The sequence below is a fragment of the Lithobates pipiens genome, unplaced genomic scaffold (assembly GCF_037356315.1).
Source record: "Lithobates pipiens isolate NorthernLeopardFrog02 unplaced genomic scaffold, aLitPip1_a1.2 Scaffold_8, whole genome shotgun sequence".
Taxonomy (NCBI): domain Eukaryota; kingdom Metazoa; phylum Chordata; class Amphibia; order Anura; family Ranidae; genus Lithobates; species Lithobates pipiens.
In genome coordinates this window covers 580,797,600-580,815,723 of record NW_027507903.1, presented here as the reverse complement: position 1 = coordinate 580,815,723, position 18,124 = coordinate 580,797,600, and the positions used below count along the sequence as shown (strand labels likewise).

General features: G+C 46.0%; 1 protein-coding gene across 2 annotated transcripts in view; it reads left to right on the top strand.

The window, feature by feature from the left end:
- Positions 1 to 2,710, top strand: part of QTRT1 (queuine tRNA-ribosyltransferase catalytic subunit 1) — a 44,211-nt gene extending 41,501 nt beyond the window's left edge. For both annotated transcript variants that reach the window (XM_077470270.1, XM_077470269.1), the window contains 2 exons: positions 1,159 to 1,243; positions 2,340 to 2,710. In XM_077470270.1, coding sequence (XP_077326396.1) covers positions 1,159 to 1,243; positions 2,340 to 2,492 — 238 coding nt within the window. In that variant the 3' untranslated portion in view covers positions 2,493 to 2,710. The remainder of the gene's footprint in view (positions 1 to 1,158; positions 1,244 to 2,339) is intronic.
- The last annotated feature ends 15,414 nt before the right edge of the window (positions 2,711 to 18,124 follow it).

Here is an 18,124-nt window from a genome sequence, read left to right as displayed (position 1 = left end):
GGACAAACGTACAAAATCAGCAGGGGTTAAATACTTTTTTCCCTCATTGTATGTCTTTTCTGCAATAAAGTTTCTTACCTGTCTGTCTGCACATTACACTGAGCTGCGCAGGTGCAGCTCAGTATACAGTTTTGACCAATCAGAATGACCAAAGATTGGAATACTGTCTGAAGATGACGTCAGCCAGTGAGGGAGCTCCAGAACAGTACAGCGCTGGTGTGGAAGTTAGTTTAGTTCTGCCGTGATTTGAGATTTTAAATCGGAGACTGGGTCACTTTAAAGCGCATTATTTTAATGGAGTTGTGTAACCTCCCTGGCGGTATGATTCAGTCCGGTTTTAGGTGCTGAAAGCAGTACAATTATTTTGCATGGGAATTTGGCGTTTTTATTTTGTAGTCCTGTAATTCTTAGGAATAACTCTCTTAAATCTGTTCAAACCAGAGTCTAGCAGACATCCCGGGTATGATAAAGTTTATAGGATAATAAAGAATACTAAAAATTATTCAATAATGTAATCAAATCCAAAAACACTGATAAGGACACTTTTTGGTTGCTATGGACAATCTCCAAATTCCAGGCAGAAAAAACAGTATTTATAATATAAAAGTGCATGCAGGGCACTGCACAGACCACTAGGGACAAAGGGGGTGTGTAATTTTTAATACAGCACTGTAATCTGTAAGAATACAGCGCTGTGTGTGTTTTGTGTATTTTTACTTTTTTGAATTTGCCGCCGTTCTCCGCTCCCGTGCGCCGTAACGTCGCAGGGAACGGAGCTCGGTGGCATTCGGCACTGTGAATCGAGCGGAGGGCAGCTCGATCACACAGCGCGGGGGACATCGCTGGATCCAGGGGACAAGGTAAGTAAGTCTCCCTGTGTCCTCCCCTGCATCCAGCGAAGCGATCTCGAGTCTGGCTCGGGGTTACCGCTTCTATCAGCAAATTCCTAACCTGAGCCAGACTCAGGATTACCGCTAGGGGGGTTAATGGAGTAGAGCTCTTACACAGGAAAGCATTGTGAACCATATGAATTCAAGAATGTTATATGTCTAGTTCAGTAGTTTGTCTCGTACAGTAGTTCAGTAGTTAGGAATGCTTTTAGACTCCGAGAAATTATATTGATGTATTAAATGCTTTTTTTTTGTTCTTGTTGTCTAGGTACACCCGTGCCTACATCCACGCTTTGTTCAAAAGTGACACGGCAGGAATGCATCACATTACAATCCATAACATTGCTTACCAGGTGAGCCGGCCGCCATTTTCTGATGGTAAAAGTCTGTAGAAAGGAGGCACAGCACTAAAGACAGGAATGTTGGTCAGATGAAAATCTGGATCAGAGTTTAGCTGCTATTTAGCAATGATAGATTACAGATGAGATATAACAACATAGCTATTTATTTTAAAAGAAACCCACAGGGATAGAAATATGGAGGTTTCCATTGATAAAAGATAAACCTACCATGTTTTTACTGCCATCTGGTTCTCAGATCTCCTCTCACTTCCTGTCACAGTGACCATGGTTTCCCTAGATGGGATAGAAACAAGGTTGCCAAATCTCCAGCAGCAACACGAACAGAAATTACAATACTTTTCTTCAGTAGACTAGGGAAATACCAGAATCCCTGTCAGATTTGTGTTGTGTCCCTGTTGCAGATTTTCTCTCATTTCCTGTATAGTGAAAATGGTTGTCACTGTGACAAGAAGTGAGTGGAAATCTCTTTAAAAGAGTCTGGGATAGCAGATAGGAGCCTGTTCCTTCTCACCACAGAGTTACACCAACATGAGGAGCTATGTGACATGAAGTCTGTCCTTCCCACCACAGATGACACAAACAGGAAGGTCTATGTAACATGGAGTCTGTCCCTCCTACTACAGGGTGACACTTAGGAGGAGCTATATGGCATGGAGTCTTTCCCTCCCACCACAGGGTGACGCCACCCAGGAGGAGCTATGTGATCTGGAGGCTGTCCCTCCCAATACAAGGTGACACCACCCAGAAGGAGCTTTGTGACATGGAGGCTGTCCCTCCCAATACAAGATGACTCCACCCAGGAGGAGCTTTGTGACATGGAGACTGTCCCTCCCAATACAAGGTGACGCCACCCAGGAGGAGCTATGTGACTTGCTGTCTGTTTCTGTCCCTCCCACCACAGGGGGACACACATGAGTAGCTATGTGTTGTGGACTCTGTCCCTCCCACCATAGGGTGACGCCACCCAGGAGGAGCTATGTGACATGGAGTCTGTCTCTTCTACCAGGGGATAACTCAGATGGGAGGGCGTAGGAGATGTGGATCTTGGTCCCTGTAATTAATAACTGTTTTTTTTTCCTTTCACCAGTTGGATCTGATGCGTTCAGTAAGGGAGAGCATTCTGAAGGGGCATTTCCCTCAGTTTATACAAGATTTCATGAAGATCATGTATGGAACAAAGGATAAATACCCAAAGTGGGCTGTTGATGCTTTAGAGACTGTCAATATCACCTTAAAGTAACTCCATCATTGATGACGCTACATCATTTATTCCCTCTACTGGACTTGCCATCTTCTTTGACACACAGGTTGCTGTATAGGATCCACCCCTGCGGTTCCATCATGATGGGATGGTGCTTTAAATATGACTGTGTGGGGGACAAAAAGCCAAACCTGTTTATGTGTATATACTGTATGCTTTTATGATGTTTCAATGATTTCCTCGACAAATATTTTGGATCTCCTTTTTTTTTTTTTTTTTTTTTTTTTTAAGAATAAAACTGTAAAAAAATAATACATTTTTTTATTTGGTGCTTCTCTGTGGAATCTTTCATGTTGTAACTATTTTGTGGAGGGAATAATACCGTATATACTCGAGTATAGGCCGACCCGAGTATAAGCCGAGGCCCCCAATTTACCCCCAAATTTACCCCCAAAAAACTGGGAAACCTATTGACTCGTGTATAAGCCGAGGGTGAGATATGCCTGTCCATCCCTGTGTGTGTGTCCATCCATCCATCCATCCCTGTGTGTGTGTGTGTGTGTGTGTGTGTGTGTGTGTGTGTGTGTGAGGCCTTGTGTGTCCAGCCTACCTGTGTCCCCAGCCTCCGTCCGGTCCCGAGCCTCCGTCCGGTCCCGTCCCGTCCCGAGCCGAGCCTCCGTCCGGTCCGGTCCCGTCCCGTCCCGAGACTCCGTCCGGTCCCGTCCCGTCCCGAGCCGAGCCGAGCCTCCGTCCGGTCCCGTCCCAGGATCACCGCTCTTCGTCGGCGCCCATTTTCCTGTTCAAATGCCGCGCCTCCCTGTCTGTGATAGGCGGAACACAATTTCCCAGCAGTCTGTGTTCCGCCTATCACGGCCATCCTTTCATCCTCGTCCGTAGTACGAGGATGAGCGGATGTCCGTGATAGGCGGAACACAGGCTGCTGGGAAATTCAGTGTTCCGCCTATCACAGGCGAAGGCGGAGCCGGAGGCGCGGCTTTTGAATTAGAATAGAATGGCCGCTGTCTGTCTGCTCGACACGCTGATCGAGCAGGCAGACAGCGATGACTCGAGTATAAGCCGAGGGGGGCACTTTCAGCCTCAAAAAAGAGGCTGAAAATCTCGGCTTATACTCGAGTATATACGGTATATTAAGTTAGTCTGTTAACAAATTAAACGGCTGTATCTTCACTATAAGGCCTCTTTCACACCGGACGGACTCTATTATGATCAGCAGGTGGATAACAAGACCATGTCTGCTCAGTTTCTGCAGAGCAGACACGGACAAAGCCTGCTCTGCACTCCTGGTGGCTGGGTGTAAATGGACTCTGCTGTTTATACCCGATTGCCCTCAAACTTGGTCTGCCTAGCCCTTTTTTTAGGGTACCAGGTCAGACTGGATTTTATTTATTTTTTCACAGTTTATTTTATTTTTTTAAATTGGTAAATTTTATTCCTATTACAAAGAATTTAAACATTCCTTGTAATAGAAAAAAGCATGACAAGTTCTCTTAAATATGAGATCTGGGGTCAAAAAGTCCTCAGATCTCATATTTGGACTTAAATGCAAAAAAATAAAAATAAATTGTCATTTGAAAAAATGACAACAGAAAAATGTGCCTTTAAGAAGTATATCACTTCCACCCTGCTATGGTATGGAGACAGGTGGGGGCCCTCTTCCCCCTCACTGATCTCCATACACGGCAACGTGAAGGACCCGATCGCCTCCGCTGCTACCACCGGCTTCGGTAAGCGGCGGAGGGTGCGGGAGGGGGGCCCCCTCTCCCACTGCCGATAACGGTGATCTCCCTGCAAATTCGCCGCAGAGACCACCATTATCGTAAACCAAACTGCCGGCTATAAAGATGGATACCTCGGTTGTGGCAGCAGCTGCTGCCGTTACCAAGATATCCATCTTCAAACTGCCAACGTATATATGTACAGGAGCGGCAGATTTGGGTGGGGTAGATTGTGACTTATACTGTGCTTAACCTTTTTAAATTTTTTATAACACATTTTTAAGTGCTTTGTTATTTTATAAGACACAGGTTATTCATAATTTACTGGTAAAGGAAAGATCTTCCTTTTTTTTTTTTTCTTTTTTCTTTTTTTTTTTACATTTGTTTAGAGGAAATGTTGTGTGTTTTTTATTTATTTTTTTTTTTTTTTATTTTTTTTTTTTATATATATTTACATAGTTCTGCCATATTTTTGTTATTGTTTTTTTTATATATTTTTTAGATTGGCCACTAGGTGGAGCCTCTGTATTTTACTTGGCTTTGCTGTTGAAAATACAGTGGTTTTCCCATGCGGGGCAAGTGACTGACAGCTCTAGTGCTTGGCAAATGACTACAAGTGCCCTCATTATCACTTGGATGATGTTCTCCTCATTTTGTATAAACTCCTACTAGGAAAAACTTGAAGCTACCGCAGGCCTGATTCTTCCAAGTCTCTCCGTGAGATGTTGGCAGCAATGCCAACTAAATAAAACCTGTTGCTTTATTTACCCTGCATGTGCAAAGCAAAAACTGTTTAGATTTGCATGAAGCTGGAATCTTTTTAAAATCTTTTTTTATTTATTTTTTTTAAATTTCTTTTTATTAAAGGTTTAAAATCTAGGTATAAAACAAAGCCTTTGGGCATTCCCCGTCTTGCAAGCACATAAAACATAACAGTACTATCATGTTGTCTGGTAAACAAACAACAATATTCCATACACTTTGCTCAGTTATTCTTGTATAAATGTAATACCAGGAGTAATGGAATATAAGGCGCTTCTTGGTTCCTCTCAACCTTCAGGGTGATATGGCAGGAAAACAGGAACTCTTAATTGGATTGACAGCTAAACAATTATAGTACAAGTCACTGCAGAGGAGTAAATCCACATATACAGTAGGTTAAGCCATATTGGGAGCGAGTGGATTCAGACTATGGGCTCTTGATCATCAGCTGTGCAGTCTGATTCCACCCATAGGTGCCAGACCTTCTCAATTTTTTTTTTTTTTTATTTTTTTTTTTTTTTAGGGCAACCTCGAGACAAATGCATAGCTTTGTATAGAGGTACAATCCCATTAATTAAACTCTTCCAAAAGGACAGGTTGGGGGCTGTAGCTGAATTCCACTTAAGCACCATTGCCTCCCTAGCATAAAATAGGAGTCACCAAAGTGAGCATTGCCCTATTAATGGCCAAAGGTTCAACCAATCCCAGAAGGCAAATGCCAACACTTACAGGGACATGCATAGTAGTCAGTGTAGAAATAAATTGGGTCTTGTCTTACCAGTAGCTACAAATCTGAGGACACTCCCAGAAGATATGGGAAAATCCTGCAGGGTCACCAGGGCACCTTTAACAGCAAGAAGAGGAACTAGGGTAGATACTGTGTAGTCTGTGGTGTAAAATAAATTCTGTGTACTATTTTAAATTGGACCAACTGGTCTCTAGTTGATATTTAATGCTTGGAAGGGGCTAACCCTGAGGTCCTCCCAGTCTTCATTGTCCAAGTCTTGCTCCTCCGAATGCTACACCATGAGCAGGGCATCCAGAAACACATGAACGGAGGGCAGTAGTGACTTATAGATCACAGAAAGTGTTTTTTGCAGAGCGTTATCCCTAAAGGAGAACCTCCAAATCATCCTGCTCCAACCTAAATGGAGAGGATTCAAATTGGGATGTATAAGTGTGTTCGAGTTGCAGGAAACTGAAAAAGAACATGTTGGGTAGTGTAAATTTTTTTCTCAATCTGACAAACATGAATAATACACTCCCATCACAAATATCTGAAAGGTATCTAACGCCTTTCACCAGCCCACAGCCCAGGGTCTGGTAGGGAATAGAAGTCCACTAATGTTGGATTAAACCAAAGCGGCGTTGATGGGGACCTTGTGCTCCGCGCTGCATTGGGTTTATTAAAGACAACGTGCCAGGCCTTGATAACTGCTCTCATAGCATCAGTAAGGAGTGGGTGAGAGACTCTCTGACTCCTGTAGAGGAGATTACGGAGGGTTTCATAAAATCCTACATGCGCAGCTTCCAATACTATGGAGGCATTTGTGTCATCTGAGATGAGCCAGTGGTGAGCATGGGTGCCATATAATAAGTATAAAAATCAGGGCTGGCCCAGCCCCCTTGTGTCCAAGGCCTGAATAAAACCTTTCTACTAAATCTAGCTGGTCGGAATTGCCATAAAAAGGAGCTTAAAAGGGAATCGAATGGTTTGAAAAAGGATTTTCGTAACCAGACTGGGGAGTGCTTAAGGCTGTACAGGAGAACTGGGAAGATTTTCATTTTAATTAGATTAATTCTTCCAATAAGGGATAAAGTGAGATTTGACCAAGCCTTCAGCCGCTGTTTACACCACTGCAAAGCTGGGGATAAGTTAAGGTGTCTGAAATTCCTAGGGTTGGAAGAGATATTAATCCCTAAATTTTTAATGGTTGCCGCTCCATTGTAAGAGAAAATTGGGTTCAGCCAATCTCCTAGCCTCCTGATCAATCGGTAAGACAAGGAATTTGCCCCAATTGATATGTAGACCCGAGAGGCCTGCAAAACGATCCAGGAACTTTAAAGCCTTTGAAAAGCTTTGAATTCAGTTTTGTGGTAGAGGAGTATGTCATTCCTTTAGAGCGCATGTGTCAGTGACGTCACTGGCCGCAAAGACACTGAATATCTCCTAAACAGTGCACGTTTAGGAGATATTCCTTGTACCTACAGGTAAGCTTTATTATAAGCTTACCTGTAGGTACAAGTGTTCAATGGGAGTTTACTACCACTTTAAAAATTGGTCCAAAAGGGCCTTGTAAATGTTTACCTGTGCTGCACATGCCTATGCAAATGATAAAAAGGAAAGAGTAGATCATTTATTTTTGCAGTTGCAATTGTTTATCCATTTCCTAATTTAATATTAAAAGATGGAATCTGTTGAAGAGAGATGAGGCAGAGTTGAGGGCTGTCTGTGGACAAGGGACAGAGAAGGTAGAGTGGGTGCATACTGTAGATCAGGGAAAGAGATGGTAGAGTAGGTGGATATTGTGGACTGGGGAGAGAGAAGACTGATGTGGAGCTGGGATAAAGCCGGCTGAGTGGGAAATGATTGTAGAGTTGGGATAGTGGAAGCAGAGAGGGAGATGACTGGGGAGAGAGGAGACAGATCTGGAGCTGAGTGTAGAATAGGAATAGACAGCAGGGAGCGTACTGTGGACGTGAGAGAGGAGACCTACCTGGAGCTGATTGTAGAGCAGGAATAAAAAAGGCAGAGTGGTATCTGCCTGTGGACTGAGGAGACAGATCTACAGCTGAGTGTAAAGTGGGAGATGAGTGTGGACTGAGGTGACAGATCTACAGCTGAGTGTAAAGTGGGAGATGAGTGTGGACTGAGGCGACAGATCTACAGCTGAGTGTAAAGTGGGAGATGAGTGTGGACTGAGGCGACACATCTACAGCGGAGTGTAAAGTGGGAGATGAGTGTGGACTGAGGCGACAGATCTACAGCTGAGTGTAAAGTGGGAGATGAGTGTGGACTGAGGCGACAGATCTACAGCTGAGTGTAAAGTGGGAGATGAGTGTGGACTGAGGCGACAGATCTACAGCTGAGTGTAAAGTGGGAGATGAGTGTGGACTGAGGCGACAGATCTACAGCTGAGTGTAAAGTGGGAGATGAGTGTGGACTGAGGCGACAGATCTACAGCTGAGTGGAAAGTGGGAGATGAGTGTGGACTGAGGCGACAGATCTACAGCTGAGTGTAAAGTGGGAGATGAGTGTGGACTGAGGAGACAGATCTACAGCTGAGTGCAAAGTGGGAGATGAGTGTGGACTGAGGCGACAGATCTACAGCTGAGTGGAAAGTGGGAGATGAGTGTGGACTGAGGCGACAGATCTACAGCTGAGTGTAAAGTGGGAGATGAGTGTGGACTGAGGAGACAGATCTACAGCTGAGTGTAAAGTGGGAGATGAGGTTGGACTGGGGCAACAGATCTACAGCTGAGTGTACAGTGGGACATCAGTGTGGGCTTAGGAGATAGATCTACAGCTGAATGTAGAATGGGACATGAGTGTGTATTGAGGAGATGGACAGGACTGAGGAGAGAGGAGATAGATCTGGAGCTTACTATAGAGCAAAGATAGAGGAACCACAATGGGAGCTAAGTGAAGAGCCAAAGCAGGGACTGGTTATGGACTGGGAACAGAAGAGACAAAGGGTGGTATTGTGGAAAATGGTACAGAATGTCAGAGATAAAATGTAGGCACCATATAAAGCATAGGAGATCAGAAATTGCAGCAGGCAGTATTTTGGAGTTTGGGGTAAAGAGATGTGTGAAAAGGTGCAGATATATGACCAGACTGCTCTGGATAGTGGGGGTTGCTGTGCAAAATAGGATACTGTAGGCAATTTGTAGAGAACTGTTCAAAAATTCATAGCTTCAACAGCAGGAATGGGTCTGTAAAATAAGTTCCTTCAGACAGTGTTGAGAGTGGAGACTAGTGGGGAGATGGTGTAACAATGTGGACCCGGATGAAAGAGCAGTGCGTATAACAGGAGGTTGGATACTGGTGAGTAAGGCCCCATACACACTATCAGTTTTTCTTTCAGATTTACCAAAACCACATAATATGAGGTCAAACCTTAGGAGTTTCAATGTGTATGCAATCAGGCAGGCCCTTCTACTACATGGTTTTGGTAAACCTGAAGGAAAAAATCAGCAGATAATCTGATAGTGTGTATGGGGCTTAAGGATGAGCCGAACACCCCCCTGTTCAGTTTGCACCAGAACCTGCGAACAGACCTAAACTTCGTGTGAACTTTAGAACCCTATTAAAGTCTATGGGACTCAAACGTTCAAAATCTAAAGTGCTAATTTTAAAGGCTAATATGCAAGTTACTGCCCTAAAAAGTGTTTGGGGACCCGGGTCCTGCCCCAGGGGACATGGATCAATGCAAAAAAAAGTTTTAAAAACTGCAGTTTTTTCAGGAGCAGTGATTTTAATAATGATTAAAGTGAAACAATAAAAGTGTAATATTCCTTTAAATTGCATACCTGGGGGGTGTCTATAGTATGCCTGTGAAGGGGCGCATGTTTCCCGTGCTTAGAACTGTCCCTGCACAAAGTGTCATTTCGCAAGGAAAAAAAGTCTTTTAAAATCACTTTGAATTGTCGGCTCCCGTAATACAACTCTGTAATTGTCGGCTCCCGTAATACAGCTCCCCTCTTTTCCTGTGGTCTGCCAGGTTGCATGCTCGGATAAAGGGTCTGGTATGGATTTTTAGGGGGCCCCTATGTCAATTCTTTTTTTACATTTGACGCGGGTTCCCCTTAATATCCATACCAGACCTGAATGGTCTGGTATGGATATTTAGGGGGACCCCCACGTCAATTTTTTTTTAAATTTGACACGGGGTTCCCCTTAATATCCATACCAGACCTGAAGGGCCTGGTAATTGAATATAGGGGAACTCCACGTTTTTTTTTTTTTTAAATCAATCAATGAATGAATTGTCGGCTCCGTAATACAGAGAACACTCATTGAGTTATTTTTTTACTGTCCTATAACAGACCACGCTGACCTGAAAAAGTTGCAGTTAGAGGGTTGAGACTAACTATTTACCACTGATATGGTGCTTGCTAGGGTTGAGCCGAACACCCCCCGGTTTGGTTCGCACCAGAATCTTCGAACGGACCAAAAATTCATATGAATTTTAGAACCCTATTAAAGTCTATGGGACTCGAACATTTGAAATCAAAAGTGCTAATTTTAAAGGCTAATATGCAAGACATGCAACAGACAACACCAGCAATAAGGGGTATCTTCAGGTGTATACTGTGCTGGAGGCACACAACACCCACTAACTCCTGCAGATGCCTGTATTAGAGAACACCAGCAAAAAAGGGTAGATACAGGTGTATACTGTGCTGGAGGCAAACAACACCCACTTTGACTCCTGCAGATGCCTGAGAAAAGAACACTGTCCCTGCCTATCTTGCTCTTTCCCTGCACGCCGGAACACGCCGCGCTGGCAGCCTTATATAGTGTGGGGCGTGTACGAAACCCCCTGAGCTATAATTAGCCACAGGCATCCTGTCTCTCCTCGCTGCTGGCACTGTGATTGGCCAAGCATGCGGGGTCACAGTGCATGCTTGGCCAATCATGAGCCAGCAATGCACTGGGTAGGCGTAGTGCATTGTGGGCCGTTCGTGCCACGCGAATTTGGTGCAAACGGTCCACAAAGTTCTGAATTCGCCGAACAGACGAACGGCCGATGTTCGAGTCGAACACCGAGCTCATCCCTAGTGCTTACAATGGTCAGCTTTAAAGAGGAAGTAAACCCTGATGAGTTTACTTCCTCTTTCATTCCCTGCAAAGGCAAAGCATAATGGACTACTATGCATCGTATAGTAGCCCATTATGTGTCACTTACCTGACACAGGAGCCAGCGAAGTCGCCGCTGTCCCCTGTAGTCCGCCGCATCCATCTTGCTGGTGGCAACTCGAAGCTCCGCCGCTGTCATTCATTGTTGGAAATGCCGTGCTTAGTGCGCCTGCGCGTCGCTGTCTCAGGCAAATATCTCCTAAACCGTATAGGTTTAGGAGATATTTCTTGGACCTACAGGTAAGCCTTAATCTAGGCTTACCTGTAGGTCAAAGTGGTTTGTAAGGGTTTACAACCACTTTAATTTAGTTCTCCCAAAAGGAAACACAAACTGTTGCTGTGCCTGCATAAAAAATATTAAAGTGGTAGCAAACCCTGTACTACCACTTGTACCTACAGGCAAGCCTATACTAAGGCCTACCTGTAGGTACTGTAAATATCTCCTAAACTTGCACTGTTTAGGAGATATTCAGAGTGTATGTAGCCGATGAAATCATCGGCGCATGTGCTCTGAAGGTCTGGCTTACAGTTTTGGACCTTGGCCCCTGTCCACTCATGCAGCCGGAGACCACAAATCTGGAAAGAATAATGGGAGAAGATGTCAGCCGTCTCAGCACTGACATTGCGGCACTGGAGTGATTCCTTCTCAGATAAGTCTATCATAATGTGCTAGTATGCGACGCATACTAGCACATTATGCCATTGCCTTGCAGGATTTTTTATTTTTTTTAATCACCTGTGGTTTTCAACCGCATTAACTGGCTTTTATTTGTTAGTCACTTATGTAATGTGCTTGTAAATCTACCCTCTCCAGACAACGCTGCTCTCCATCGTGTCCCCATTGCTCCACCACAGATAGAGGAGCCACCTTAAAGTGGAGCTCCAGACTCTAGCAGAAAAGATTAAAAGTCAGCAGCTACAAATACTGTAGCTGCTGACTTTTAATATTACTACACTTACCTGTCCAGGAATCCAGGTCTGTCTTCTCCCGAGCCGATTTTTCAATCGGTTATCGGGTGCTGCCTCCGGCATTTCCTTTAAGGGAAACCTTGTGGCTTCACAGCTGGTCCCCTAATGCACATGCGTGAAGTGTGCTCTCTGATTGGGCCGGATGTGGGAAAAAGAGCAGGGGGTCGAACTTCCGGCTGAATTTGCCGCTGCAAAACCAGATACCCACTTCCCCCCCTCTAAAAGGTGCCAAATGTGGCAAAGGGGTCAGGGGGAGGAGGCAGAAAAGCAAAGTTTCCTCTTTTAGGTGGAACTCTGCTTTAGGCCCCATTTACACCGATCCGATTTGTCATGTGATTTGACACCCTATTGTCAGCAATGGAACCGTTTAAACTCCTGCAACTCACAAAAAGGTTCCTGCACTACTTTTTGCCGATTTCACCAGTGGTGGTATAATACACGGGCGCCACCCCCTCTCTCCTGCCACCCCCTCTAGCACCAATAGATAGATTCATGTATTGCATTAATCTATCTATGGTTGCTGCTGCTACCCCCTATTCAGGCACCCAGTCCCTCTTCGGGCGCCTGAATTACAGCGGCGGGGGTGTTTTTGAAGCAGCTGATTAGAGCCATAGGCTGTAATAAGTGTCAAAAAAGGTGACCTGCGAGTGCTATGCTGGGTGCTCACAGGTCACCCAGCTGTGTTCAAAAAGCGAATGAATATTTGATTTCCTGACACTAATCCGCCTCTCCGCAAATCAGGTGCTTGGATTGGTTACCCGTCACCTGATTGGCTGAAACGAAAGGCGCTGTGATTGGATGCCTATCAGGTGTCCAATCATAGCAGAGGACAGGAGAAGACATCAAGGAGCATCGAGGAGCTGTCCCGCCGAGACAGGGTAAGTGCAGACGGCAGGCGGGGGGCACACTGGCAGCATTTGATGGGGCACAGTGGCAGCATTTAATATGGCACAATGGCTGTGTTTGATGGGCAAAGTGGCTGTGGTTGATGGCACAGTGGCGGCAATTGATGGGCACAGTGGCTACGTTTGATGGCACGGTGGCTGAGTTTGATGGCACAGTGGCGGCAATTGATGGGCACAGTGGCTATATTTGATGGCACAGTGGCTAAGTTTGATGGCACAGTGGCGGCAATTGATGGGCACAGTGGCTGTGTCTGATGGTACAGTGGCGGCAATTGATGGGCACAGTGGCCTTGTTTGATGGCACAGTGACTGCGTTTGATGGCACAGTGGGGGCAATTGATGGCACAATTGTGGCAAGTGATGGGCACAGTGACAGCAATTGATGGGCACAGGTGTCCAATCATAGCAGAGGATTGGAGAAGACATTGAGGATCTGTCCCACCGAGACAGGGTAAGTGCAGACGGTGGGCAGGGAGGCACACTGGCAGCATTTAATATGGCACAATGGCTGTGTTTGATGGGCAAAGTGGCTGTGGTTGATGGCACAGTGGCGGCAATTGATGGGCACAGTGGCTACGTTTGATGGCACGGTGGCTGAGTTTGATGGCACAGTGGCGGCAATTGATGGGCACAGTGCCTACATTTGATGGCACAGTGGCGGCAATTGATGGGCACAGTGGCTGTGTCTGATGGTACAGTGGCGGCAATTGATGGGCACAGTGGCCTTGTTTGATGGCACAGTGACTGCGTTTGATGGCACAGTGGGGGCAATTGATGGCACAATTGTGGCAAGTGATGGGCACAGTGACAGCAATTGATGGGCACAGGTGTCCAATCATAGCAGAGGATTGGAGAAGACATCGAGGATCTGTCCCACCGAGACAGGGTAAGTGCAGACGGTGGGCAGGGAGGCACACTGGCAGCATTTGTTGGGGCACAGTGGCCGCATTTGATGGAACAGTGGGAGCATTTGATATGGCACAGTGGCTGCGTTTGATGGCACAGTGGGAGCATTTGATATGGCACATTGGCTGCGTTTGTTGGGCACAGTGGCTGTGTTTGATGGCACAGTGGAGGCAATTGATGGCACAGTGGTGGCAATTGATGGGCACAGTGGCTGCGTTTGATGGCACAGTGGCGGCAATTGATGGGCACAGTGGCTGTGTCTCATGGTACAGTGGCTGCATTTTATGGCACAACGGTGGCAATTGATGGGCACGGTGGCTGTGTTTGATGGCACAGTGGTGGCAAGTGATGGGCACAGTGACTACGTTTGATGGCACAGTGACGGCAATTGATGGGCACAGGTGTCCAATCATAGCAGAGGACAGGAGAAGACATCGAGAAGCATTGAGGAGCTGTCCCACTGAGACAGGGTAAGTGCAGACGGTGGGCGGGGGGCACACTGGCAGCATTTGATATGGCACGCTGACAGCATTTGATGGGACACAGTGGCAGCATTTGATGGCACAGTGGCTGCATTTGATGGCACAGTGACGAGAATTGATGGGCACAAGTGTCCAATCATAGCAGAGGACGGGAGAAGACATCGAGAAGCATTGAGGAGCTCTCCCACTGAGACAGGGTAAGTGCAGACAGTGGGCGGGGGGCACACTGGCAGCATTTGATATGGCACACTGACAGCATTTGATGGGGCACAGTGGCAGCATTTGATGGCACAGTGGCTGCATTTGATGGCACAGTTGCGGCAATTGATGGGCACAGTGGTGGCAATTGATGGGTAGAGTGGCTGTGTTTGATGGCACAGTGGCTGAGTTTGATGGCACAGTGGCTGGGTTTGATGGCACAGTGGCTGTGTTTGATGGCACAGTGGTGGCAATTGATGGGCCCAGTGGCTGTATTTGATGGCAGAGTGGCTGCATTTGATGGCACAGTGGGTCAATTGATGGGCACAGTGGCTGCGTTTGATGGCACAATGGTGGCAATTGATGGGCACAGTGGCTGCGTTTGAGGGCACAGTGCCAGCAATTGGTGGGCACAGTGGCTGCGTTTGATGGGACAATGGCTGCGTTTGATGGGCACAGTGGCTACGTTTGATGGGCACAGTGGCTATATTTGATGACACGGTGGCTGCATTTGATGGCACAGTGGTGGCAATTGATGGGCACAGTGGCTGCGTTTGATGGCACAGTGGTGGCAAGTGATGGGCACAGTGGCTGCGTTTGATGGCACAGTGGCGGCAATTGATGGGCACAGTGGCTGCGTTTGATGGCACAGTGGCTGCGTTTCATAGTCACAGTGGCTGTGTTTGATGAGCACAGTGGCTGCTTTTGATGGCACAGTGGTGGCAATTGATGGCACAGTGGTTATGTTTGATGGGTACAGTGGCTGCGTTTGATGGTACAGTGACTGCGTTTGATGGAACAGTGGCTGTGTTTAATGGTACAGTGGCTGCGATTGATAGCACAGTGGCTGCGATTGATGGCACAGTGGCTGTGTTTGATAGTACAGTGGCTGCGATTGATTATTTTTTTCAAACTTTTTCAGTTTGTTTGCGCCCCCCCCCCCCAAAAAAAAATTTTGAGCGCCAGCCGCCACTGGATTTCATTGCATAGACTTCTGTTGTATGAAGTCTCAAGCTGTCATGAAATGGAAATGAAGTAGCGCAATTTCAAAGCTGCACCGGTGTGAACGGGGGCTAAGACAGGAAGGAATAAAGGAAAAAAGCCTAAAAACAGAAAACGAATGCAGCCAAGCACATTTAAGGACAGGTAAGCTGAAATATATTAAATATTTAGTTTTGTTTCTTTTCTTTCTTTCCAAATTCTTTCCCGGCAGCTGAGGGCGGCTTCAAACCAAGGCAGTTGTTGGATGAACTGGAGCCAACCTCATTGTGTGTTAGGGCTGGTTTGTGTTCACAACACACAAGGCCTGTTGCACGCCTGCAACTTTGTACCGCTTTTATTTCAGACATGGCGTCCAACGTGATAAAGCAGACACAGGTAAATATCTTTTCACTTCTATATTTATATCTGAGTTGGAGTTTTCCTGTAATATACAGCAATAGAGCACATTTCTGCCAATGGTGACACAGCATTGCAGACCAAAGTGGAGGCAGGAGCTGCAAAACCACAGGTTGTCTGAGCTTTTCTGGGAACAGAATAGTCATTTTTAACACTGAGCTGGCTAATTTTAAAACCTGAGGCAGAAACCTCCTTCCTGGGCTCGTTATTTATATCTCCAGCGAGATCCAAGGACCATTGCTTTGCCGCACTTCCCTTCTACAGGGTGCCATTCTGCCAATTTATAGAAAGGGGGCGCCAGAGCACCATGAGAACATTCTGCATTGACAAGCTGTGTGCTGCAGAAATGGTGTAAATGTTATTTATCATAATTATTATTTGTAGAGATATTTTACTGCTGTGCCTGTTTGAGGAATTAATACAGTCAGGCAGAAAAATTGTCATGCTTGATGTATCTTTACAGCACAGTTAATTTGCAATGAAAATCTCTGTTTATCTTGCTGCGGCTACCTGTTGCTCTGCAGCTTGGTAAATGCAGATTTGTTTCCTCTGGTGCTGTCCATGTTTATCAGCTGGAAGAAAACAACTCCCTGGGTGTCATATTGTGACATCTTTCACTTTAGTGTCCATGCACCCATCTCACCCCTATAGAATGTCTCTATGTCCTTTCCCTTGTATCCCCATCATTTCTCCCCTAGTCCTCCTCTCCCCTCTCATCTCTTTTCATTCACTCTCTCCTCTCCATCCGCTTTATTTTCCTCATCTTTATCCTCACTTCACTCACCCTAGTTCTCAGTTTCCTTTTGTTTCTCATTAACCAGCTCCATCCTGTCTGTTTCCCTCTCCCGGTCCTTTCATTTCCTTCTATTCCCTTCCTCTTTGTGTTGTGTCTCTCTAACAACTCTTTCCCTTTCTAGTCTCCTATCTTTCTCTTTCTCCATCTTTATTCTTTATACTGTCTCTGGTTTCTTTTTCTCTCTATTCTCTCTTTCTTCCTCCTTTTTCTTCCTCTGTGCTGCCTTTCTATGTTCCTGTCTTCTATTACTCTGTCCTCCCTCTCTCTCTTTCCAGCTTGCTGTTTCTTCTGTCTCTTCCTCTGTTCTCTCTCTCATTCATGCATTCCATTCTTCTGTACTCTCTCCCTTTGTTCCTCTCTTCTCTTACTCTGTCCTCTCTCTCCCTCTTCTCCTCCTCTGTCTTTATCCATTCTCCTCGTCTGTCTTCTCTCTCTCATTCTTCCTTCTCTTCCTTTGCCCTCTCTCTCTCTCCCACCCTTCTCTTCCTATGCTCCCTCCCTTTTCCCCCTTCTCCTCATTGTCCTGTTTTCTCTTCTTCTCACCTCCTCCTCATTTTTCTCTTCCTATCTTTTTTCTTTCTCTTCTGTCCAACCTATTTCTATTTTTTCTCTTCTCTTGCTCTGTCCTCTAGTTCTCTCTCTTCCTCCCTTCTTTTCATCTGTCTTCTTTCTCTTCTCACCCTCTGTCCCCTCTCTCTATTCCTCCCTTCTCCTCCTCTGTCCCCTCTCTCTATTCCTTCCTTCTCTTCCTCTGTCCCCTCTCTCTATTCCTTCCTTCTCTTCCTCTGTCCGCTCTCTCTATGCCTCCCTTCTCATCCTCTGTCCCCTCTCTCTATTCCTCCCTTCTCATCCTCTGTCCCCCCTCTCTATTCCTCCCTTCTATTCCCCTGTCCCCTCTCTCTATTCCTCCCTTCTCATCCTCTGTCCCCTCTCTCTATTCCTCCTTTTTATTCCCCGTTCCCCTCTCTCTATTCCTCCCTTCTCTTCCTCTGTCCCATCTCTCTATTCCTCCCTTCTCTTCCTCTGTCCCCTCTCTCTATTCCTACCTTCTCTTCCTCTGTCCCCTCTCTCTATTCCTCCCTTCTCATCCTCTGCCCCCTCTCTCTTCTACCCTTCACTTCCTCTGTCCTCTTTCTCTCTCTGTCTTTCCCTCTCTTCTCTTGGTCTGTCCTATCTCTGTCTCTTCCATTTCTCTGTCATCTTTTACTCCTTTCCTCCTCCTCCTCGCTTCAATTTCTCTGTTCTCTCTCTTTTTTCTTTCTCTTCTGTCCAACCTATTTCTATTTTTTCTCTTCTCTTGCTCTGTCCTCTAGTTCTCTCTCTTCCTCCCTTCTTTTCATCTGTCTTCTTTCTCTTCTCATCCTCTGTCCCCTCTCTCTATTCCTCCCTTCTCTTCCTCTGCCCCCTCTCTCTATTCCTCCCTTCTCTTCCTCTGCCCCCTCTCTCTATTCCTCCCTTCTATTCCCCTGTCCCCTCTCTCTATTCCTCCCTTCTCTTCCTCTGCCCCCTCTCTCTATTCCTCCCTTCTATTCCCCTGTCCCCTCTCTCTATTCCTCCCTTCTCTTCCTCTGTCCCCTCTCTCTATTCCTCCATTCTCTTCCTCTGTCCCCTCTCTCTATTCCTCCCTTCTCTTCCTCTGTCCCCTCTCTCTATTCC